This window comes from Candoia aspera, chromosome 3 (assembly GCF_035149785.1).
Source record: "Candoia aspera isolate rCanAsp1 chromosome 3, rCanAsp1.hap2, whole genome shotgun sequence".
Classification (NCBI taxonomy): domain Eukaryota; kingdom Metazoa; phylum Chordata; class Lepidosauria; order Squamata; family Boidae; genus Candoia; species Candoia aspera.
In genome coordinates this window covers 203,441,976-203,468,314 of record NC_086155.1, presented here as the reverse complement: position 1 = coordinate 203,468,314, position 26,339 = coordinate 203,441,976, and the positions used below count along the sequence as shown (strand labels likewise).

The window sequence follows — 26,339 nt, the reverse complement described above, 5'->3', positions numbered from 1 at the left end:
GCCACTATCTCCTTTAAGGGTATCCTATAGTCTCCCATTCCAGCACTAACCAGATTCAAACCTGCATAGCTGTTTTTTGTAGTATAATCCAAGTTTGGCTAAGGGCTGCCATTGGCGGTGACTCAGACTCAACAATCCAAATGTTAAACTGCATGTTGCTTTCCATTTTTGTTACTCGTTTTAGTTTTATTATTCCCCTTGGAGTACAGTCTTCTGAGACCACCTTTGGATTCTGCTTTCTCTCCTAAGCTTATATGGCAAGGAAATAATGTTGATTATAAAAAAAAAATGAATTTCACCAATGATTTCTTAGCCTCCAGCATTCCTGCTCCACTCAAGTGAGTCTAGACTTGTAACTCTACTTCTTTGTTTATTCAATCAGCTCAAGTGAATCAGTGTATCCAAGCAGTGGAGGATGCAGTCGAAAAAAGAGGGGGTGGGGGTGGAAACCGCAGTCCTCTGCAGCAGTTTAGAAAACAAGACATGGATTTATATAGAGAGTGACAGGCAAGCTGGAGACTTTGTTTCTGCATAAGGTGATGGAGGGGGAATCCAGTTGCTGCAATCTTGGAAGCTCTCAAATTTTGCTTTCTTGCAATATACAGGTGGGGCAAGCAGGGAGGCCAAGCAAGGGTTTTAACTTCTCCTGCCAGCTTCTCTTAAGTGCTGAATGAGTAAAGGGCATGTTGTTTATTCATTTAGTCGCTTCCGACTCTTTGTGACTTCATGGACCAGCCCACGCCAGAGCTTCCTGTCGGTCGTCAACACCCCCAGCTCCCCCAGGGACGAGTCCGTCACCTCTAGAATATCATCCATCCACCTTGCCCTTGGTCGGCCCCTCTTCCTTTTGCCTTCCACTCTCCCCAGCATCAGCATCTTCTCCAGGGTGTCCTGTCTTCTCATGATGTGGCCAAAGTATTTCAGTTTTGCCTTTAGTATCATTCCCTCAAGTGAGCAGTCTGGCTTTATTTCCTGGAGGATGGACTGGTTTGATCTTCTTGCAGTCCAAGGCACTCTCAGAATTTTCCTCCAACTCCACAGTTCCAAAACATCGATCTTCCTTCTCTCAGCCTTCCTTATGGTCCAGCTCTCGCAGCCATATGTTACTACGGGGAACACCATTGCTTTAACTATGCGGACCTTTGTTGTCAGTGTGATATCTCTGCTCTTAACTATTTTATCAAAATTTGTCATTGCTCTTCTCCCAAGGATTAAGCATCTTCTGATTTCCTGACTGCAGTCAGCATCTGCAGTAATCTTTGCACCTAGAAATACAAAGTCTTTCACTGCTTCTACATTTTCTCCCTCTATTTGCCAGTTATCAATCAAGCTGGTTGCCATAATCTTGGTTTTTTTTGAGGTTTAGCTGCAAGCCAGCTTTTGCACTTTCTTCTTTCACCTTTTATTTTTTTAACCCTTCTTCTACAAAGCCTTAGCAGGACCATCCAAGCATAGTGCATGTGTCCAAAGAAGGCATCTTGGAGGGTGCACCAGCAATTCTTTTCTTACCTATTGTGTTCTCAACCCTCCGATATTTCAAACGTTATCATCCTGAGTCAACTAACATGCTAACAGTCAACACTCAGACAAGCCAGGAAAGGAAGGGAGAGTCCTTGTTCTGTATATATAAACACAAGTAGGCTCGGTACAAAAGCTGATGCTAGGAAGTGCATGGAATAGGTGATTAACTCCAGGGACATGGTGTTAGATTTGTCCATAGGATAGTGACAGACTGTAATGGTATGTGAGAAAGACATTGAAATACAGGGCGAAGAGATGCTGCCTAGGGAATGGTCAGATAAGAGAGACCATAGCCTGCAGCTGGATAAAGGGCACGACAAGAGGCTCAGAAGGGACCGTCCCTAGTTTCTCAGGCTGTAAAGGAGACCGGTGGGGTGGGGGGAGAATTCTACTTTCAGACTTGCAAGATTCTGTTAATGTAGACTTACAGTAATGTAGAATTAGCTCATCTGGTCATGTTTCCTGTCTGGTCTACCTGGAAAGGCTGACACAGACAAAGAAATCTGAGATACTAACTACCTGTGATTGTAGTAACCTCTGAAATCTTTGGAGTTTTTCCTTCCATATACCACATCCCCCCTCCTTCCTAAAGATGGGCTTTTTCTGAAAAGTTTGCAAGTGGCCACTCTTGACTTCCTGTCCTGCTAAGATGGTTTATAAAAATCCTTGTGTGAGGGGAAACCCAATGGAACTGTGCTTGCTGTTGGTCCTAAATTCCTGCCATGAAAGCCCCATATCAAAGTTGATGGACAGCCTCAGCATTTTACAGGTTAGTGTGGAGGTGCTCCTGATAGATCTAGACCAGTGTTTTTCAACCTCAGCAACTTTAAGATGTCTGGCCTTCAGCTTCCAGAATTCTCCAGCCAGCCATGGTGGCTGGGAATTCTGGGAGTTGAAGTCCAGACATCTTAAAGTTGCTGAGGTTGAGAAACACTGATCTAGAGGTTTGATGGAATGAAGTGTTCAAGCTTTAATGAGTGGATGGATGGATGAATAAATAAATAAATAACAATATAATGGAGAGATTCCCTCAAACTGAGATCAGCTTCTAACAGCTACATGTCTAGATCTGTGGTTTTCTTGGCAACAGTACAGAAGTGGCTTGACATTGCATTCTTTCAGACTTTTTTTTCCAGCTTTCCACTCTCATTTTATAGCCCAGGGATTTTCTGGTGGTTTTGCATCCAAGTGCTAACTAGGAATAGCGGCTAAGCTTTCTTTAGGATCAGCCAAGTGCAGCTAGGTGCTACCATCCACTACAAAATAATTAAAACATTATTAAAAGCAGACCTAGAAACACTGTTAAAATACATTCCCTTCAAACAACTTAATCCTCCAGCATGGCAACAGTTTCAGCAGGCAAAGCCTGCTTATCTAATAAATAAATATATTTTTACCTGCCTCCAGAAAGATAACAGAAAGATAAGAAGATTGGTGGCTATGTATGGTACCCTGTCCTTGTTTATGTGGCCCCAGGAATACCAACCCCCAAAACTCATTTGGCTAAACCAATCAGTGTGGCTCTCTATTTTAAGAAGAAAAGCACTCCAAGAATGTATGGGAGTCATCTGAAGTCATCTGTATTTTGAGTTACATCAATAAATAATCTGAATGTAGCTCAGGTTAAATATAGGCCAGAAGTTACAGAATTATTATATATGTTTCATGGATAGGTAAAGGTAAAAGTTTGAAGTTGCCTGAATTTGAAATTTTTTAAAATAAATTGTGATCTCCCAGGGAACCCTTAGTGACCTCTCACAGAAACTTAGGGTTCCACAGAACCCTGGTTGAGTAACCCTGTCTTAGAAGTGCAACCCTTAGGCTTTGAATCTCGTATTTTGAGGTTGAGTAATTGTTGTAAATCACACAGGTGACTCAAAGGGAATCTGGGTCTGGCAATCAGATCTGGGCTGCAAAGCTCCAGATGACCACTAGGTGGCAGGAAAGAGATGCAGAATATTCTAACCCTTTGCTACCATCTAGAAATCATCTGGAGCTTTGTGGACAGGGCAAAATAGTGCAAACAGCCTGGATTGTCATAGTTTATTTATTTATCATTTTTTTTATCACCGCCCATTTCCCCCACATGGGGGACCCTGGGTGGTTCACAATGAAAACACTTAAATTTCAATAAAATCATAAATACAACCATTAATCAGCATAAAATGCAATAAAAATCCAAGCCATGGCAGATCTAATTCAAACCATAAGGGCATAAAGCTGGTCCCCGCAGAACTAGGGAATCAACCAGCCCCAAGAATGGCTCTTCCCCTCCCTATTCCAGGCAAGGCGACAAAACCAGGTCTTCAGCTGTTTTCTGAAGTCCAGGAGGGAGGGGGCTAACCTCACTTCTGGGGGAAGGGTGTTCCAAAGGGCGGGAGTTGTTGCAGAGAAGGCCTGCCTCCTGGACCCCGCCAGATGGAATTCTCTTACAGACGGGGTCCGCAACATGCCCTCTCTGCACGATCAGGTGGGATGGGCTGATGTTATGGGGATGAGACAGTCCCTCAGATAACCTGGCCCCATGCCATGTAGGGCTTTAAAGGTGATAGCCAACACCTTGAATTGGACCCGGAAGCAAACTGGAACCCAATGCAGCTCGCACAGTAAGGGTGTTACGTGTGCTGATCTTGGAGCGCTCATCACTGTTTCAGAATGCTTCAGAAGTGGGACACGTGGAAAGCTAAAGCAAGTCTCTAAAGTGTTTCCATTGGCGTTATGTTGGGCGTCTTCCCTTCGATCACATAGCTGGCATTCTCAGGCACAAGATTTCTTACTAACACAATTGGTAAGATGCTACTGCTTCTCTTTATTTTTCTTTTTTTCTGATCACCATTTCCCCTTTAAACCTGAAAGCAGCAGTTGTTCACCCCACTAAGTCTGAAAAATTGGAGCAAAAAGCTGTAATGACAACTGTTGGAAGCTTTTAAAATGTCAAGGGTTTTTGCTAGGGAACTCTATTTAACGACACCAATAAAATGCTCTGCATACACCAGTGCTTTTTATTGAATCACTTGAGTAGAAGGTATTTGTGGCCCCAGTGAAGGCAAAAATCATTCTTCAATGCCATAGTCCCAGGGAGTAGGGGAATTGGTAGCTGGGAAAAATAGAGGCATAAAAAGCCAGATTTTTCACCCTTCTTTGTAAAATCATATATTTGCACATGAGGATCTGTGTGCCAGTAGATCTTGATGTTAGCACTATGCTTCTGAGAAGCTTTAAATCACAACTTTAAGTTGTGTGGACTTGAATCCCCCATGCTGGCTAGGGAATTCTGGGAGTTGAAGTCCAAACATATTGAAATTGCCAAGTTTGAAAAACGCTGATTTAAATAATGGAATCATAGAGTTGGAAGGTACCATAGAGGTAATCTAGTCCAAATCCTTCTCAGTGCAGGATCCACTAGAGCATGACTATTCAGCTTCTGACTGAAGAATCCAGTCAAGAAGAACTCACTTCCCCAAGTAGCAGCCTGTTTCTCTGGTCACACCTCAGAAAGTTCCTCCTAATGTCTAGCCCAGGGTTTCTCAGCCAGGTTCCAAGGATCCCTGGGGTTCTACCAGAGATCATTAGGGGTTCCCTGGGGTGTCACAATTTATTTAAATAATTATTTCAAAGTCGGGCAACTTCACATTCAAGAGGTAAGTCTCATTCTTTATTTTTAGTCGAAGAACACTGCGGATGCATCTATACGGGCCAACACAAGAAACAAATATAATAATTTTGTACCTTCTGGACTATATTTGAGCCTGAGTGTACAGGGGTTCCCTGAAGCCTGAAAAATATTTCAAGGGTTCCTCCAGGCTCAAAAGGTTGAGAAAGGCTGGCCTGAATCGATTTCCTTAGGTGTTTTAACCCATTGGTCCTGGTCCTGTCTGTTGGGGCTTCACTCTGGGGAAGGTCCCCCCTCAAAGTTGCTTTGCAAAATAAACTGGCTTGCTAGTTTCTCGGAATTAAGTGAAATGGACCATGTGGCTGGCCTCACTCTGCTTTAGACCCCTTCTCAGACTGTAGTGCTTGAACTACCAGAGGAGATTGGGAGGAACTTTTCCTGAGGTGTTATCCAAATTGCTGACAATCAGGCCAATGCTATCAGATTCTTTTGGTGCTTGCCACAAGGTTTCACCACTGAACAACTTTGTCATGCAGCCTGGAAGGACTTTGTGCAGTACTGGAGAGAAAGGGTATCTTCTCCTGAAAGGCACCTTCTTCTGCTGCACCAGCCCAAAGTAGTCCAAGGCCACCTAAGAGTGTTAACTAAATTAAACAACCACCAATATGGCTGTATCTGTCCCCATTTTTTAAAGCATTGTCTGGTTTCTGCCACCTGTCATTCTGTTGGACCACCCTGTCAGAGTGTGCTGGAAAGTGTTTGGCCTGAGAGATCAGAAAAAAACACACACCAGGCATTTATATAAAAATAAATGTACTTACAGAAGGCACAAAAACATATTTACAAGCTCGTGCATTCACACGCGCAGAGCTGTGACTGGAAGGAAGGCTGCGTAAAAAGGAAACTGAAACAAGTCCAGGCAAATCAGGAGCTTTATCTCATATGGTCATTCTTTTCACACTCACAACTGAGGATACTTAAGTTTGACCTGTTCACCCTGCCAGAGTGATTTGTTACCATAGTAACCGTACTCCTTTCTAACACCCTGAAATACCAACACACCCTCTCATCTTCTCGGCATCTTCCTAATCGTCCTGCTGATTCACCCCCATCTCTCTCCCCTCCACACACACACACTAAAAAAGTTGTAAATGGTTCCTATGAACCAGATTGAACAGGCTGGATGAGGCTGGTGGCTACCCCAACTGCTTCATCAAGGGGAATTGGGTGGCCTCTTTGCAGCATTTTTCCAGGTGCACGTCTCATTGATGAAGCAAATCTAAGTTCACGCAGGCCTCACTAGCATCAATGGATCTGTGCAAACTTTGACTTTGCAGGTAGCTGCGATGAAAAGAGACTTGGATCCGGACTTTGGAGGGCTGAAGCTGGCAAGGGAAGAACAAAGGCCAGATGTTATGCAAACACAGAAAAGATGTTCACCTTCCAGGCTGGGAAGAGAAGAAACGGCAGCCTACTGCTTTAGAAAGGTTGGGGGCGAAAGTACCCTTAGAATTTTACCCCTGGTTCAAAGGCAGAGGATTTGTTTCCCGTGTTCTACAGCAAACTGATCTTCTGCATGCATAGAACTTCTTTGGTATCCACAATTAAAGCTATTTATTTAGACCCGCTGTGCATTTGAGGCTTCTGCATTTAGTTATTGAGTGGGGAATTGAATTCTGGAGAGGAGACTTATTATTCCCAGATCTGACAGCACGGTATTGTGGATTGTGGTGAGATATTAAATGGAGAACAACAGAAGGGAGGCTCTGTTATGGTGCCTGCAAAATGAAATGGAAGAGAGTCGTAATTGAATTAAACCACGAACTTGTTAGCACTGCACAGGAGAACATGCTAATGGTAGGGAGCACTTTGCGGCTGTAGAATAAGAAAAACACGTGCGCATCATTATAATAGATATTGGAGGAAATGCTGATAAATCTCCTCACTAGAGTTGAACCTTTTCTACCTGCAATTATCCTATGGAACAAGTTGTGAGGCATTAGGAATGGAGGTAGCAGCTGAGGGACTCCCTGATTGCTCCTGTCTTTGTCCCTGGGAGTGGAAGGCTGAGAAGGCCTTCCTTTCAGCCTCCTACAGGAAGAGGAGAGTCCATCCTTCTTTAATTTCCTTCTCCCTTCCCCCTTCCTCTCCCATCTCCCCTCCTCTTCCTTCTCTCCCCACCTTCCTCTCTTCCACCCTCCCCTCCCCCTCCCCTTCATTCCCTCTTTTCTCCTCACCTATCCCCTCCCCTTCCCTCTCTCTTCTCCTTCCTACCTCTCTCCCTCCCTTCCACTTCCTCCTCTCCCTCCCTTTCTCCCTCCCCTCCCCCTCCCCTTCATTCCCTCTTCTCTCCTCACCTATCCCCTCCCCTTCCCTCTATCTTCTCCTTCCTACCTCTCTCCCTCCCTTCCCCTTTCTCCTCTCCCTCCCTTTCTCCCTCCCCTCCCCTTCTCCTTCATTCCCTCTTCTCTCCTCTCTCCCCTCCCCTCCCCTCTCTCTTCCTTCCTTTCTCCCTCTCCCTCTCCTCTTCCCCTCCCCCCCTCCTTCCTTCCTTCCTTCCTTCCTTCCTTCCTTCCTTCCTTCCTTCCTTCCTTCCTTCCTTCCTTCCTTCCTTCCAGCCAATCAGGCATGGTAGGAGAGTTCTAATCCCGCCTTAGGCGTGAAAGCTGGCTGAGTGACCTTGGGGCAGTCCCTCTTTCTCAGCCCAAGAGCCAATCAGGCGTGGTAGGAGAGTTCTAGTCCTGCCTTAGGCATGAAAGCCAGCTGGGGGACCTTGGGCCAGTCACTCTCTCTCAGCCCAAGAGCCATCAGGCGTGGTAGGAGAGTTCTAGTCCCACCTTGGGCATGAAAGCCGGCTGGGTGATCTTGGGCCAGTCCCTCTCTCTCACCCCAAGAGCCAATCAGGCGTGGTCTGAGAGTTCTAGTCCTGCCTTAGGCATGAAAGCCGGCTGGGTGACCTTGCTCCAGTCACTCTCTCTCAGCCCAACTCACCTCACAGGGTTGTTTTTGTGGGGAAAATAGGAGGAGGAAGGAGTATTAGGTATGTTCACTGCCTTGAGTTATTTATAAAATAATAATATGATAATAATAATAATAATAATAATAATAATAATAATAAGTGGGAATATATGTATAAGAACCAGTAACATTAATGTCATTAAAAACAGAACTGAAATCAGAATCTTTAGAATTAGTTCACAGCCAAGAATAATTTTCCCTAGGCTGAATTCTCAGGGATAGACAGGAGTCAGCAGTGTGGCCAAAAGAACAACTAAATTAGATTGAATGAAATTTACATTTAAATTAAATTCATCGTAATTAATAGGGTTATTCTCTATGCATTTAATGCCTTTCCTTCCTTGTCAAATTAACAATTAAAAACTTGCAGTAATTTTTAGAGGGACTCAAAACTTTATCAAGGGTTCCATTCAGTAGTTTTAATTTGTTTATTTTACAAGTTTCAGAGAAAATACAGAAAACGGCAAAAGGAAACCAACTAACTGGGGGTGGGGGAAACCAAGAAAGACAAACTATAAACAGAAATAAAAAAGAGAAATACAATTAATGATAAACCATAATAAACAAAAAAAAAGGAAAGAAAAATAAAGTTACAACCAATATGAACATATTCCCTCTTTATCAAGTATTACAAAATCTGAAAATTTCAGCTGTACAGGTTAAATGGAAAACTATTTAAAACTTTTTGGTGAAAGAGAGAGAGCAAGTTTGATTAACAGGTAGAATAACACAAGAGGACAACTGTTTTGATCTCCCCTTGTTAACATAAGACTTAATTCAAGATCATCAGGGAACAATCCTAAAATCTGTAGTCTGTTCTGACTCTGTCAGACTTCACTGTGGTTTGTCAAAGTTAAGATCCGTTTAGTAAGGAGGCCATTTGATCCCAGAGGATTAAAACAACAACAACAAAAAACAAAGTGGGTACAGCAACACCTGTCTAATGAAGACCATCACCTTCTCTATTTTGTCATTTTGATGATAGATTCCAGGATTAAATATAGTATCTTTTTGCCTGTGTGGGTCATTAACAGTCTCAGGCTGTAGATCAAATGTGAAATGAACTGGTCTTTAGTTATTAATGGTGCATAGGAATTTTGACTCCGCTGGGTAAGGGTAACTATTTGCCATTAATTGTTTTGCTTTGCTTTGATCTGATGCCACACTGAATAAGGGGAAAAATGGGTCTATAAAAGTAATAAAAATGCCTTTCTTGTGCATGATGGATAAGAGGAGAAATGGGTCCATAAAAGTCATAAAAAAATCTTTCTTGTGCATGATCCATGATCAAAACATATGGAAATAAATTCTGAGGTAATGGACAACTCCTTTGAAGGCAGCTATAATTTTACTATATACAGTACACACACACACACACACACACACACACAGTATATATACAGTATATACATTTTTGGGGGGTGGCCAGTGATGCAATTGCATCATCAAAGCAGGTGGAGCCATGATTTTTCAGATGAGGGTTTTGTTTTGTGGTGGTGTGCATATCTGCATGGATGTGTTTGAGCCTTAATGAAGGCTTACACACTGTTTTGGTTTTTCATGCTCCCAAACAACTGGAAATTATTTCTACATTTTTCTGTGGCTCACTGTTGAAATTCATTGGGTCTAGTGGTTGAGGCAATGGTCTAGAAACCAGGAGGCTGTGAGTTCTAGTCCCACCTTAAGCATGAAAACCAGCTGGGTGACCTTGGGCCAGTCCCTCTCTCTCAGCCCAACCCACCTCACAGGGTTGTTGTGGGGAAAATAGGAGGAGGAAAGGGTATTTGGTATGTTCCCTGCCTTGAGTTATTTATAAAAACAATAAAGGTGGGATAATAATAATAATGTTAACAACAACAACAACTTCTGAAGGTTAGGGTGACTTCCAGAAAGGGGTTTAATGATTGGATATGGCTTGTGACTATGTGTAGTTCAGATATATTTTAAGACAAAGAGAAGCTTCTTCAGAACAAAGGTAAAAGTCAACCAACAAAAACTTACCCAGGTCACCTCTACAGGTAATCCTCGCTTAACTTTCACAATTGGTACCGGAATTTTGGTTGCTAAGCGAAGCGGTCATTAAGTGAATCTGACCCAATTTTACCACTTCTTTATGGCAGTTGTTAAGTAAACCTTGTGGTTTCCCATTGATTTTGCTTGCCAGAAGCTGGCCGGGAAGGTTGCAAATGGTGATCACGTGACCACAGGACACTGCAATGGTCATAAATGCAAACTGGTTGCCAAGTGCCCAAATCATGATCACATGACCCTGGGGGATGCTGTGAAGTTCGTAAGTGTGAGGACCGGTCGTAAGTTGTTTTTTCAGGTCATAAGTCTGAACCATCAATAACAAATGGTCGTTAAGTGAGGACTACCTGTACTATGATGTAAGACATGAGTTGATCCCACTTATATATACAAGAAGCAGGCAACATCCATCAAGGAAAATAAATGGATGGAAAACTAGCCACTGCCCATGAGTCACAGGAGGAGGCTTAACCAGAAGAAACAAAGGAAGAAAGAGGGTAACTCTTCCACTAGGCTTATTTCATTGTAGACATCAGCCTTGTTTTAAGATTATGGGGGTAGCTGTAAAAATAATCATGTAGCTTTCTCTATCTCCAAAATGGGCATTACTAATATTTTGGTTATATTCTGTTCTAATAATAAGCCACAATTTTATCCTCAGTTTGCAAGAAAAAATGTGTGACTTATGCTTTTTTGTTTCATTTTAAGTACATGCAAGTTAGAAAAGAAGTACCGCTGTCTTTGTATTCCTTCTACTGACTTCCCTTTGTATAAACACATCTTTTAGGGCAACACATTTTCCAAAATCCAGGCATGGCTTGATTAGTCTGAATATATATAGCCCAGCACTCTGAGAACTTAATAAACATCTCAGCCCTATTGACAAAAAAATGTTCAGTCCACAGCTTCTTTCTTTGTAGCTGTGCAACAAGAATATGAAATTATATAATCTTGCCAGGCTCCAAGATTAAAACTGCTATCAAAGAAGACGGGACTGCTTATTTTCTGTTTGACTTAGGAGATTTGGCCATGTGTTCCACTCCTGTCCCCATGTTTACTAGATATTACTCTTGTGGTACAACCTAGTTCTGCCTCTTGACCAGAAATGACTAGATAAAATCCTCTGTTCTCAGTAGATCCAACCTAATTCAGCCCTTTATCTGCTCAACTTTGCTAGTTAGATGGGTGGCTCCACATAGCTTTGAGCTTCGGAAGAAATACCACTTCTAAGACTTACTAGGGGAGGGGTGGAGATAGTTACAGTATCTCTCATCGGAATTCTCCAGTTCCTTCACTGGGGTGTCTATTTAGCAGAACATACTGTATGAGTACTGTAGAACCAAGCCCTTGAAGAACATCTGAAGACAGATTCTTATGGTCCAAAAGGACAAGGGACACTTATTAGGGAAGTGACATATTTCTGAACATTCACAGCTAGATATGATGATATCAGAATGATGAAAGATTCATGGTGATATCATGACACAAGCAACCCCCTTTTATCCTTGCATCACAATGTTGCACAGACAAGTATATAAAAGGTGGAGCTTGCATTGCAATATCTTGATCCAATGTATGGTTATTTGTCCCTCTGTTTCATGTCAGGAGAATGTGTTGTTTCTCAACCACTGGCAGTCAGAGAAGTATATCAAATGTGTAGCAAACACCTCATTTTATGGAGACTGTGCATTGGTTACATTTCATTGGTTATGACATAGAGGAAGGATTGTGTCTAACTTTGCTGTTTTTTCATAGTAAATCTGCTCATTCCACTAACAAATAGGGCTGCTTTCTAGCCAGATATATTCCTTTGTGAGATCTCTACATCCCTCTTTAACCTCTACTCTAGACAGCATTCCTTGCATAGTTTCTTGCTATACATAGATTGATCTCAATTAAAAGCAGCTCCTTCCAGTCCTTCATACATTATCCTTCTGTTCTTATGGAGACCTAATCCTTTTTTTTTAAATAATATTTTTATTGAAGTTTAAAAATACAAAGATGAAAAGGGCAGAGGGAAAAAAGGAAGGGAAGGGAAAATGGTTTTGTTTATAGATATGAGATCAGATATGGGACAAAGAGATTTTTTGTGTTGTGTTTTTAGAGAAAATAAGTTATGGAGTAAAGGAAAGGAAAATAATATGAAATTGATTTACTTGTTTGAGGTTAGAATATATATATCGCTATTTCTCTTAATGGACTTCTGCTGATTAAGACTGAATGATGAGGCTTTATTATCTGCTATAGATAAAAGATGAGATGGGGGATGAAGAGATATTTCATTGAAATGTTAAAGAAAGTAGTAAGTTAGTGAAACTGTTTGCACTTGTCTTGATGAAGGGGGAAGTCATTTCTTTATGGAGACCTAATCCTATAGATAAGTGTAACACCAAGGAACTGGTGAAGTCGCTGGGAGCCAGGTGGCTCATAAATTTAATAAATTATTGGTATTATTATTATTACTATTACTTCCTGGAACTACTTATCTCCTGGCACATCTGCAAGAAAGAACAGCTTGCTTTCCACTTGTAAGAACAATCCTTCTGACTTTCTAGCCTGCTTTGATGGGGTCTCATCTACTTCATTTTTCACATGGGTCCATTCTATACCTGAAAGCAGGTATAGAAAATACATACATACAAATATGCACACAACTACAAAACAAAATTATATATATATATGTGTGTGTGTGTGTACATATAATAACCACATTGTTATAAAAACTCAAGCACATTGTTCTAGCTTTATTATTATTTTGATTTCCAAAGAATGAATTCTAAATTTCTAGAAAGAGAGAGGGAAAAATAATCCATCGGTAGCCTTTTTTTTTTTTTTGCCTTGTTATTTTTTTGCCTTATGGGGTTTCTCTTGTAACTCCCCTAGTTTTTTTTTTCCTGGTCAACCTTGACAGTTGACACATGTTCAACATTCTTTACAATACAATTCCCCAAGGAATCTTTGACAGATGAAAGCTTACCTACTCTTGAAAGGAAGTAAAATCCAGAGAAAAATGGAAAAGAAAATCTCAGCTTAATGTGGGACAACAATAGGTATTAATAGGGGTTTGGGTGGAATGGAAGAGGCTTATAAGGCAAGAATTTATTGCCACAACTGGAAGCTGTAAATTTTCACAAAGGAAACCAAGGACACTTTAGGGTACTTTTAAGGTCTTGTTTTTCATGTGAACAATCTTTTCAAACCATTCTTGAAGAATCTATATCGGTGTTACAAACATATATGATGCATCAGTTTCCCACAAGGACTTAATACATCTGCCGTTATTAGAAACAACATGGAAACTCCCCATGGCTAACTGAGTGGTATCTCAAAATACAGAGCGTTGGATTAACAAAGGCTGGTGCAACAGGACAAAGGCTACTGGGACTACTCTGAAGTCACCTGGCTTCCTTTTGCTTAGGAGCCCAATACCAACAGGGCAGTATCACTGCCAACATCTGTGAGAACAATATACTCTGGAACGTTAAACTTAAAATTGTATAAGAAAACAAAACTAAAGTCAGTGTTTGCAAAATTAGGAATATTTTCATTGAAGTTGGTCATTGGTTACTTAATTTTTGCATTGAATTTTGGATGCTAAGAGTCTACATTTCAATATATTAAAATGACTGATCAATAGGTAGAGATAGACAGACAGACAGACGGACAAACAGCTTTGGAGATTCCACCCAGCAAAATCTGATCTGATCTTCTATTGAAACCTTTCCACATTCCAAGCTTTTTCTTAAATACCCGGTTTGGTCTGAGATCTGGATACGTGCCAGAAGCCAAACGAGCAGAACAGCTGCCATTCCTGTCTCATCTCTAATTTTGCCTCTGGAAATAGCATGAGCTGAAGTCCCAGCTGGAACTGACTCACTTGCTGTCCAATTGGCACTTGTTCTGCTGAGACGTGAAAGTTACAGGGTCTGATTTTATAAGACAGTCGGTCACTGTAATTGTTTCATCGCTCCCTGTAATTTGCTGTAGACAGAACAGGGATAAAACACTAGCTGGTTTCAAACCTGTATAAGGGCCTTCGTACAATCTTTAACATTTTGAAAATGCCAGCTTAATTGGTTTGCGAAGTTGCTGAAACTTCTTGTTTTACTTACTCTTTTCTCTTTTATGGGAGTAAGAGGTTTTTGTTTGTTTTTTTTCCCTTCCTTTAATGGGCCTAAGATATTTTTTCCTGCTGTTTTTCATCCATCAAAAATTCACATATTTTAGACATGTGATGGCAGTGGACAAAAAAAAAAAATGGAAACGATGACCATGCTTGGCAAAGTTGAGGGACGGAGAAGACGCTAGGTAAAATGAATGGATGGTTTTAAAGACATTACGGGACTGTCCTCGGAAAAGCTACAGGCTATTGTTTAAAGGCAGGTTGAGACGGTGAACATTTGTCCAAGCAATTCCCAAGAATGAAGACAGCAAACCATTATATTATTGTTTTATCATTATTATTTACAATTGTTTGCTACCGTATATATACACACACATACATACACATAATGGCTTTATGACCGTAAAACAAGGAATAATGAAAAAAAGGGAAAGAGAATATAAAATTCCAGCACCTGTATTTATAAGGGATAAATTAAAACTATTCCAAAGTCTGTCTTGAAGATTTCTCCATTCCCAAGCAGACACATACACGCACACACACACACACACACACCCTACACACTTTGGAACAGAGGCTTCTGTTTTTCTACATTATTTTTTTTAACTTCTTCCAAAATTCTCTTTTTAAACATGGTTTTGTAGATGATTAAAACCTCTTTGGCTGACCAGTTTGGCTGAAAGCAGTTTGGCTGACCAGTTTGAAAAGGCCTCACAGAAAGGAGTTTCTTCTTGAGGTTTTTCCTTGGAATTGAATTCAACTTCTGACCTTAAAAAAATTCAGTTATGATCTACTTTCTCTTGGTTTTGATTTGATTTGGTTTGTTTGCCTCCGATGTGGCCTTTCTTTATGAGACTCAGTCTCTAGATGATCCTGTTGCCAGTCAAGTGGAAATAAGTTACATTTTGCTTATTTGTCTGCAATAGAGAAGTCAACAAGGATGGAAAGAGATACTTAAGAGATGCATGCTGCTCTTCAGAGTAGAATGTAAAAGAACTGAAAATGGAAGTCCTCTGGGAAGTTTGAACAAATGAAGTATATTTTAGAGAATCAAAGAACTGGTGTACCTACAGTTGCCTTCTCCAAGTTGTGCATCCTCCAGATATGTGCACAACTTGGATTAATTAATGCATTGTCCAGTTTTAATTAATTCACCTACATACACTGGCAATTGTTCCAATTAACTAAATGTTCCAAACCTTCAACTCAATCTTACAAGCTTGAGCGCATGCTATATTAGAGGCTCATTTGTCTCCAGGGGAATAACTTCACTTTGGTCTCTCAGCATTTGAGCTTTCTGTGTCTCGTCACCCTTCATTTCCCCAAATCAATTCCGGTGCTCAGTTCTTTCAAGGCCAGCTGGAAGGCCAGGGAACTTGTAGGCTTTAACTCAAGACTTGTTAGCAAGGGAGGTAGCTGTTTATCTTGGCACTGGCAATTTGAATGCATGATGAATGGAAAGGAAATAAAAGGTATTTAGGCACAATTTTTACATGAAATTATGTTTGTCCTCTGTGTCTTAGGTTTTTTTTTTTTTCATTTTTAGCCCCATTAAAATGTGATATAGCTAGAAATGAGAGATGTTAGGTAGTGATATATAAAATTCCCTTCTCACCTGATGGGTGGTGTGTGTCTTCCTCCACGTCGGGTCCTCTACCAGAAGCCTGGGAGTTTGAGGCTTCTGTGCAGTATCTTGGCTGTTCCTAGCACTGCACTCTTCTGGACAGAGAGCTCAGATGTTGCTCCTGGGATCTGTTGGAGCCACTTTCCCAGCTTGGGGGTCACAGCCCCGAGTGCCCCTACCACCACAGGGACCACTTTGGCCTTCCCTTTCCACATCCTCTCTAGTTCCTCCTTCAGGCCCTGGTACTTCTCCAGCTTCTCATACTCCTTCTTCCTGATGCTGCTGTCACTTGGCGCTGCTACATCTATCACCAATGCTGTCTTCTGGTCCTTGTCTACTACCACGATGTCTGGTTGATTGGCCAGTAGCTGCCTGTCCATCTGGATCTGGAAGTCCCACAGGATCTTAGCCCTGTCATTCTCCATGACCTTCTGTGGAATCTTCCATCTGGACTTGGGAGAGTCTAGCCCATACCCTGTGCAGATGTTCCTGTATACAGTGCCAACTACTTGGTTGTGTCGTTCAGTGTATGCTGTTCCTGCCTGCATTTTACACCCTGCCACTATGTGTTGGACTGTCTCTGAGGCCTCTCTGCACAGTCTACACTTCAGGCCATGTCTGGTGTGGCAGACCCCTGTTTCTATGGATCGGGTGCTTAGTGCCTGTTCTTGTGCTGCTATGATCAGTGCCTCGGTGCTGTCTTTTGGTCCAGCCCTTTCCAGACACTGGTAGGATTTCCCAAGGTCAGCCACCTCAGCTATCTGCAGATGGTACATCCCGTGCAGGGTCTTGTCTTGCCATGGCACTTCCTCTGCTTGATCTTCCTTCCATGTCTGCTGCTGCCTCAGGCATTATCTCAGCAGCTCGTCTGTGGGTGCCATCTAACTGTTGTACTCCAGGATGCTCTGGGTCTAATTCAGGACAGTGGCTTTGACATACATAAATACATACATACAGTACATACATGAACCTAAAGCCATATTTAGATTCAGGCTGGGACAAGAAGTAAGCATATTCCATTGACATTGTCCATTTTCTTGTACTTATAAATGGCCTGCTTGCCTCCATGCCATGACTGTCCTCAGCTGCTGGCCCGTAATAACAAAGAGATGTAAAACCCTTATTTTATATTTCATCTGCATTATAAACGTCATAGGTGGAGTTCCCTTTTTTTTTTACTTTCCAACTTAGTTCTCCATTGACAATATGGGAATAAATTGCCAGTTTGGCAAGAATATCCTTCAAAGTAGATGAAATGTGGAGGAGGAGGAGGAGGAGGAGGAGGAGTTATGGAGATTGCTGGTGAAGAGGAGAGGGCCCCCCTCCTCTTCACCAGCAATCTCCATAACAGGAGGAGATTGTTGAACTCATGGTATGTGGATGTAAGAAGACTATGCAGACTGAATATTTAGAAAGACACAATCATTGATTCCTTGGAATCTTAGAAATAATTACAGTAGCAGCAAAGGATTGGTGGAATCCAAATACTGAAAAAGTATTCGAGAACGAAGAGATTAGATCCTATGGGGCTTCCAAATACAAACTCATAAACATTCAGCCCATAATGAGTAAATGTGATAAAGAAAGTCATAGTGGTGCCAATAGTGGTTGATGTGCTATACCAGAAGTTCTGGAAAACCACTTGGAAACAACAGGAATGGACACCATCTTAATTCATCAGTTATGAAAACTTGTGTTTCTTGGAATAGCAAATATATTATAAAAACATCTTTAACTATTCTAGATCCTTGGGAAGCATCCAATAGTTAAAAAAAAAGTTCCAGATCCAGTCAGATCTTGTAGACTGTGTGTAAACAGCAATCATCATCATCATCATCATCATCATCATCATCATCATCATCATCCAGACAATACTTTTGTTAGGTCCAATTCTCTAGAATTCTTCATCTATCTGTATGCAAAGAAGTTAAAAATGTGAGAATTTTAGTGGTGTTCATCTCTTCCCACAAAGAACATTAGTCTAAGGAAGCAAGTCTGCCTCCTATTACTGTGTGTCATTTGAGGTCCATGATGTGTTCCACTTCCCAAGAAGCAAAAAAGTTCCCTTACGACCTCTGGTGGAATACTGGAAAGGGCTGGGCAGAGAGTTGAAAAAGAGGAAAGGGAAAGAATTGCTCAGAGCTGGACCAAGCTGGACCATTCTGTTGGGAATGCTCTGTGAGCTTTTTTCTATACTTTGCCCATTGTTGTGGCTTTTTCCTGTACTGTGAGTCTTCACACAGATACACTGTCTGCTTTGATATGTCCCACTCTACTGATTGCTTCTCAGCAGAAGGTTCAATAGAAAAGGTTGTGAACAGTCTTATAAAAAATCTGGAAACCTTGAAAACACTTTGGGATAAATGAAGAAGCAACCTGTTCACCATCTAACACAGAGAAGAGGTATCCATCCCATATTTATAAACTTAGCCCTATTGCATAACAACTTGCTGAATTAGTCTGCTTTGGTTTTGCATGTTTCATCTTTTTCTCTCCCTTATTTATTTATTTATTTATTTATTCATTCATTCATTCATTCATTCATTCATTCATTCTAGCAGTGTACCATAATCTGGATACTTGTTAGATATGCAGTATCCTGCATTGGTTAGACAGATATATGCATTGGTGATACCTATTTATTAAAGTCTTAGGGCTGTAATAAACTTGATTTGATTAGATTTATTTATTAAAGTCAGGTCTAAAATTATGCACCTGATCTTGTTATATCACAGTTTTGCTTTTTGCTGGCGGGGAGAGGGCTACCTCTATTTCTCAATCAGTTGTTGTGGCTACGTGGGCTCATTTTGCAAACAATATAATGTCTGGTTTCATGATTGCATAAGGTAGGACAGGATTATTGCAGAGTTCAGTTAGGCAGCAGATAGTCAAAACCTTTCTTCAAAGGGCAATGGTATGTGTCAGAGGACAAGCATCCTTAGCATGAGATTAGTGGGTTAAATGATGCATGTCATAGATGAAAATAGTGCATGGACTGCTATGAATTATGTGAGCCTATTTTGTTTTCAAGTGCTGTATTCCTATTGCACATGGTAGATTAAAGATGGTACAATGATTCTCTTGATTAGCACAGCTTAGGGCTTATTTAGTTACCTATCCTTAGTTGTTGTTGATTTGCTTTCTTCAGACCCAGCTCACTTTGTTTGTTAGGAAGACCTGGATTTTCTTTTCCAAGTTCACCAACTAGTGCAATTTCAATCATTCCATATTTATGTTGGTAGACCAATAGGGTGGAAGGAAGGCCAGAATGTATTTCTTCCATAGTCAGGTAGTTCTTTAGACTTGACCACTATCTAATCCTGCTTCATCCTGGATAGAAATTTGCAGACAATTATTTCCTCCAGAGTCAGCACACCAGGACACATCAGTAATACAGGACATATCCCTTGACAGATGCTGGTCTAAATTTTAAGCTTTTGTTAGGGATTTACTCCTGCCTAATCAGGCAAAACACTGAATTGCAGATTTAGAAGGGGTCACTGAGACTGCTGAACTCAACCTCTTGCTTATTGCAGGAATCCAAATTAAAATAAGCTTGTACTTGAACGCACTGAATAAAAATGAGCTCTCAACCTCTCTGGATTATTGGTTCTAATATGAAATTACTCCTACTGTTAGGATGTTTCTCCTAGCATTAATCTAATTTGTTGATTGATCATGTTTCATGAAGTCGTTGTTGACTCTTAGCAATCACATAGATAGATTTCCTCCAGGACAAACTGTTCTGAACAGTTCCTTTAGATTTTCCAACTGTGCATCCATTGCTGTTGTAACTGAGTCCATCCACTTTGCTACTAGTCATCCTCTTATTCTCTTTCCTTCTACCTTTCCCAGCATTAGAGCCTCCTCCAGAGAGCTGGGTCTTCACATAATGTGTCCAGAGTACGATAATTTGAGCCTGCTCATTTGTGCCTCAAGTGAGAACACTGAGTTGATTTGTTCAATGAGCTATTGGTTTGCTTCCTGGGCTGTCCATGGTATTCTCAGGAGTCTTCTCCAACACCAAAGTTCAAAAGTGCCAATACTTTACCTATCCTGCTTCTTCAAAGTCCAACTTTCACTTCCATAAAGTGTCAAAGGGAATGCCATGGCTTGCACAGTTCTGATCTTTTCATCTAGTATTAGTCTTCCTATAATTCAAGGTTATTATTCCTTGTTCTGCCCTGTAAGACAACAAGTGATCCTTCAGGTAAAGGGTGTTTTTATGTCTCCCTTCAGTTTTCTCTATTCCAAGCTAAACATACCCTCAAGTTCTCCTTGCAGGACTTAAATTCCCCAGCTCATCTGCACTGGCTTTCTCAAAACATGTCCCAGTTTGCTAAATTCTTGAGTTCTGGGGGCCAGTCCTGGACACAATGTCAAACTGAAGCTGTGGCCAACACAGGACCAAGTGAAATCATCCTGCAGATACAACACAGCTGGATATGTTATTTGCTAAGGAGTGTAAATCATTTACTCTCTTTTCTCTCTGTATTGTATGCTTCTGGGAGAGATGATGACACTTTCTCATTTCTAATTTGAAAAAAAAAAACATGTGCCCTTTCAAATATAAATTAACAAAGAAAGAAGGTCTGTGTGGTGCAAAGAAAAGTGGCTGAACATCATGGGCTTCCCAAAAAGTATTATAATAAGTACCTCCTCTTTGGGGACAATTCTCTGCACTATGGTTAATGCACTGGACTGTTGTCAATAGTTGAGGAAATGCAGTCAGAGTACCCTGTTCTGTATCATCAAACTAGATTCATCCACCCACAATGACTGGCTGTGACTTGGTGATACATTGCCTGCATGCTGAGAAAATGCCTTGAGCTCTTCTAGTGATAGAAGGGATTTATCAGCAGCTGGCTCCATGCAGCTATTTGCCTTAGTCAGTCATGCCCTTTTCTGATGATTGTTTGGGAATCTGCCTTGGTGTGCAATGACATATTATTATCTGAATAACTGCTGGGTTGTTCAAAGGTGCTTTTCCAGGGAAGAGAAGGTATAAAGAATAAAAGTAGGCTGTTCCCAATGAAACCCATAGCTGGTTTATTCATCTCTTGGAATAGTGGTAGACCATTGCTCATTGTATGATAGATCTTAATACAAGGAGAATGAGGAACAGCATATGGGTCTTCCCAGGGCTCACAGGCACTTGATTTTTCATAGTGTTGTCAGAAGTGTGGAAAAGTGCTAAATTTCAGTTCTACTTTGCCAAGAGGTGGTAAGCCAAAAACAAAAAGAAGTTACCAATCAAGAGAGAGATCTTAGCAATGGCTCCAGTTTAAATGTCTCTTCCTTTTTATTCCCTCTCCTTGCAGATGTCCTGTGTCCGAATGTCCGCGTAGAAGGAGACAGGTTCAGACACAGCAATGGAGAAACAGATGACATACCAGGTAATGAAATATTATGAACAACCAGTTCTTGTTCTTGTCACATTGGAAAGCAGAGATGTGTTTTATACAGAGACCGTATCAAGCTCCAAAGTGGCATTTAATACTGGCTAGGACTGTACCTTCTCTTGAAAGGGAGCAGAGGGGATTATTTAAGAGTGCCATGCTGTCTTTCTTCAGCAAAGGATCGTTACCTTGCCATGGCGCTGGAGCTTGAGCACCTCAATGACAGCATGAGCTAAACCGTGGAGGGCCACCCAAGACAGGAAGGTCATGACAGAGAGGTCAGACTAAATGCAATCCCTGGGGAAGGTAATGGCAACCCACCCCAGTATTCTTGCCATGAAAACTAAATGGATCAGTACAACCAGAGACTGACAGGAAGCTCTGGCGTGGACTGGTCCATGAAGTCACAAACAGTCGGAAGCGACTGGACGAATAAACAACAACAACATGCTGTCTTTATCAGGCAAGGAGCAGAATGTTAGATGGGATCAGTTTAGATCCATTTGCTCATTTAGCAACAGCTTCAGGAATATGTAGCATTGAACCAAAGCTTTTGTTTGGTATAGCTTATCTTTAAAATAATGAAGAATAATGATGTGACTAAAAAAAGATGAAAACCTTTGACCAGCTTGTTTCTGCATTAGAGCATTTGAAGGGTTGTTGAGGGACATGTGTGTGTTTATTTTGTTTTGTATATATATGTGTTACTTTTGTGGGGGAAGAATTCTACAAGGTTGTAAAGAGCAGTGCTATTTTCATGCACCATGTTTTCCCATCTAGTAAAGCTTTTGGAATGATGCTTTATCATTCTGTATTCCAGGAATAACGTTTTGGGTGGAAATATGGTAGACCCAATTGGCCAGCAGTGACAAAGCATGCATTTGATGGAGTGCAGGGGAGAAAACCTGGCCGTATTAATATTTCCAATAAGTTCTTCTCTCGCACAATAAATACATATGTATTTTTTAAAAGAGCAGAAGTCAAAGCCAACAGAGATTTCTCTTCCCCAGGAGGGTCTGATGAAGAATTTCAAAAGAAGCTAAATGCATTTCAAAATGGGAAATGAGACATAGGTGTCTCTCATATTATTACAGAATTTCCATAACTAAGTCATACTTTTTTAAGTCTGAACCCGTAAGGTGCTTTCAAACAGCTGTAAATCATGGCTGCAGTTTAGAAGAGCATTTGCAACAGTGGCAATATATCAAAGAAGGATCCCATTAGAGTTGTTTCCAGGGTCTTTCATGGGGTGAAGCCTTTGGGCACTGGACAAGAATAAATGCCTTATTACTACTCCTGATTGAAAAGAGCACAGAGTCAAGGGAGGGGAATTTTTCCAGGAAACAAAATACCTATAAGGTAATTATTTGCAAGCTGTAATATCTTTAAAATTACAGACTTGGCAAAGGATCAAAGTGCACCTTCTACCATCCCAAACAACATCAGTTTTTGAACAGAGTGGAAACTCTAAGAGAGGGTCCTGAATTGAAGGTGTGTGTGTGTGTGTGTGTGTTTGTGTGTGTGTGTGTGTTCAAAGATGATGACTGGGTTTATATGGCATCCAAATCTTAAAATTGGGTAACAAAGTACTCTGTTTGCATAATGTGAAAGGCCCACACCAAATAACCATGATATGGGTGATAGCCAGGATCCTACAAAATGGTTGGATATCCCTCACATGTTGCATACCAAATGGATCAATCCTAGTTTAGATAAAGCATTCCTGACTCTGGCACTGAAAAGAAACTCATAGCTTACCATATGGTGAGTCTCCCCTTCCCTCTCTAAGGACACATCCATGCTGCACTCTTACATGGCTATTATCCTGTGCCCAGGTGAAATTCTTGGACCTCAAGTAACTGGAAAAACAATGAAAATGTGCACAAATAGAAGTGCAGGACCAAAAGTATACAGGGAAATATAGGCAATATAAGGAAGGAAAAATAGTATTAAAAAATTACCAGGCTTCAAATCCCAAACCTTCTATTTACAAGGCAAGTGCTATAACCACTGTGTTATTATAATGGTCTTAGTAAAAGTAATTCTGGAAGACATTAGTGACCATGGTAATCATAAACTTATTTCAGGGGATAACACCGCCTTTACAGAATAACCCATGAGCTGCTGGATGGGGCACCAGTCTAGCATGTTAATATTAACCTGGTAATTCAGTTCTCCTGTGACAACCCTTGAATTTAATATTGATAATTAGTACTTTTATTTAATATGCACTTATATCTAAGTGAGAGCCAGTTGGGTGTAGTGGTTAAGGCATCAGGCTAGAAACCAGGAGACCATGAGTTCTAGTCCCACCTTAGGCACAAAGCCAGCTGGATGACTTTGGGCCAATCACTCTCTCCCAGCCCTAGGAGGAAGGAGGCATGGGCCAACCACTTCTGGAATCTTGCCAAGAAAACTGCAGGGACTTGCCAGGCAGTTGCCAGGAGTCAAGACTGACTTGAAGACTATATCTATACACACACACAAACACACATATATGTACATACATACATACACACACACACAAAATACAAAACCTAATTTTCCTAATTTCTCTAAGTGAAATATTTGCATAGATTAAGGTTCCTTGTTTGCCATAATTTTATTTTCATATACTGTAAGTTGCTTAGTAAATAATAGGAAGGCTGTTGACTCTGCTGGGGAAAGTTGACCACCTCCCTTTAAATAGCACACTGATCAGATTGAGTTATTCAACAAAACACATTAAGGAACTTCCTTTGTGTAGAGGTTACCTGTCCATACCCATGACAACACTCTAGTGGCATCCAGAGCTTTTGAATTATAGCTCCCATAATCTTTTCCCATTGTGAATGCATGGAAATGCAGAATAATCTGGAGAGGCTCATATTACCTTCCACTGGCTAAGAGAGGGAACATTCCCAAGTTAAACTTCTGGCCACTGGCAGTCTGGACAAAGGCAGACTGGAGGTTAAGGGAAAGTCATTTTCTCTTTCATATTTTTTTTTGGCTGGATTCACTCTTTGCTCCTAATTACAAGTTTTCTTTAATACGATGTGCAAAGTCGCCAATGATTACATAAGGTGATGTGGGTGGCAGGACATCAAGACTGCTTGAAATCCTTTCTTAGCATTGAGTGTGACTACAGCATCTCTGTGGGAAGGTCCATGAAAGAGAGAAATGGAACTTAATTCCAAAGGCACAAAGCCAGCTGGATGACCGTAATCATAATCTGCTAACTCCAGATTATGTTGAGGCTTTGTTATCCGAACCAACATCTTGTCCTCACTGGGACATGCTTGCGCTCACTCTGAAGGAATTCAGTTGAACTAACTGTAACCATATCATACATGGACTGCAAAAGCTGAGTGAAGACTGGATAGTATCAGAGAGATACAGAAACACATGGGTTTTGCAGACCAAGACTGATCACCTTCTAGTGGACTTCCAGAGTTTTGCGATTGTAAAGGAATTTGGAGCTGTCTTGGGGAGAGGACTTACAGAAGTGATTTTGCGGTCCAGAGATTGAAGAAAGAGTGAGAGAGAGACTCAAAATACCCCTGCCTTGATTATGTTTAGTATAAGATAGTAGATAGAGAAACTTGGTCAGGTTTTCAAAACTCTGTTATTATACCCAGGACATTATACCCAGGATATCTGAGGGAACATCTCATCCCTATTACATCAACCCACCCCACCTGGTCATGCAGGGAGGGCATGTTACGGACCCCATCTATAAAAGAATTTCATCTAGTGGGGTCTCAGAAGTATGCCTTCTCTGCTGTAGCTCCTGCCCTTTGGAACATCCTTCCCCCAGAGGTGAGACAAGCCCCCTCGCTCCTGGACTTCCAAAAAAGACTAAAGACCTGGTTTTGTCAGCAGGCTGGGAATGGAAGGGGGAATAGTTATACCTGGGGATGGCTAGCGCCCTAAGTGATTCTGAGGGTCCTGTTACTCTCATGGACTGATTAAAATCTTTTGCCACTTAGATTTTTATATTTTTATTTTATTGTATTGTTGTATTGGAATGGTTTTAAATCTTAACTTCATTTTATTGTAAACCGCCCAGAGTCCCCCATGAGGTGGAGATGGGCGGTGAATAAATTTATATAAATAAACAAACAAACAAACAAATAAATACACTGCTATGATAAAGTAGCATTCCTGGAATATATGCAGAGTTTGTTTTTTGACTTGACAGGCTGACAGCAGTCCATATCTAGTAGCCCTGAGGAATATTGAACATCTCCTGAAATGCTTTTTGAGTGGGAGCAACATTGTCTCTCCAGTGACTGAAGCCAAAAAGTATTCCTTTTCAGGAACACCAATACTTCTAGCCAACTGCTTGGTGCCATATTTTAGGATGCTGATTTGGAACAATGAAATGGTCCTGTGTTCTTACTGTGCCTTCCAAAGTCAGTACCTCTTTTGTTTCAGATAAAGGAAGATGATGGTACAACCTCACTTAATACTTCTAATAGCTAATATGACTTTGGTGACTAGCCAGTTAATAAACCAGTGATCACTCCAAAGGGCTTAATTAATATATCTACCAACACTTAGATGTTACAAACCCATTTTGGTCTTTCATGTTTTCTTTTGTTGTTGTTTTGATAGGGTTTGACTTGATGGAATTATTTAGCGTACGAGAGATATTCAGAATGAAAGACAATGGAATCCTCAGCTCATATGTTCGACTTGGAAGCTTTCCCATTGTGCAGCGAACACAGTAAGTTCCCCCTCTTCCTTTGGACTTTTTCTTCTATTATTTCATTTCCCTGATATAGTTCTTTTAAATTCAGGCAGAGAAGGTAAATTATAGGTAAGAACCTTCGCACTTTGAGGATGGCTAAATATTGATGCAATAAGGCTTTTCTTCTATAGATTTTTAAAGGGGACAACAATTATTAAAAGGGAACATCATTTTATTATTATCTTTGTAAATGCAATGTTCAAATGTGTATTTGACCAATCCAGGAGATTTCTTCAGCTAAAACAGAGCACTGCAGTCATCAGCTCTACCAACAGAGTGAT

General features: G+C 40.9%; 1 protein-coding gene across 1 annotated transcript in view; it reads left to right on the top strand.

The window, feature by feature from the left end:
• COL22A1 (collagen type XXII alpha 1 chain) overlaps nt 1–26,339 on the top strand; it is a 145,790-nt gene that overhangs the window by 8,923 nt on the left and 110,528 nt on the right. Inside the window, exons 3-4 of the mRNA XM_063299991.1 lie at nt 21,249–21,323; nt 25,923–26,034. Of these exons, the coding sequence (XP_063156061.1) occupies nt 21,249–21,323; nt 25,923–26,034 (187 nt within the window). The remainder of the gene's footprint in view (nt 1–21,248; nt 21,324–25,922; nt 26,035–26,339) is intronic.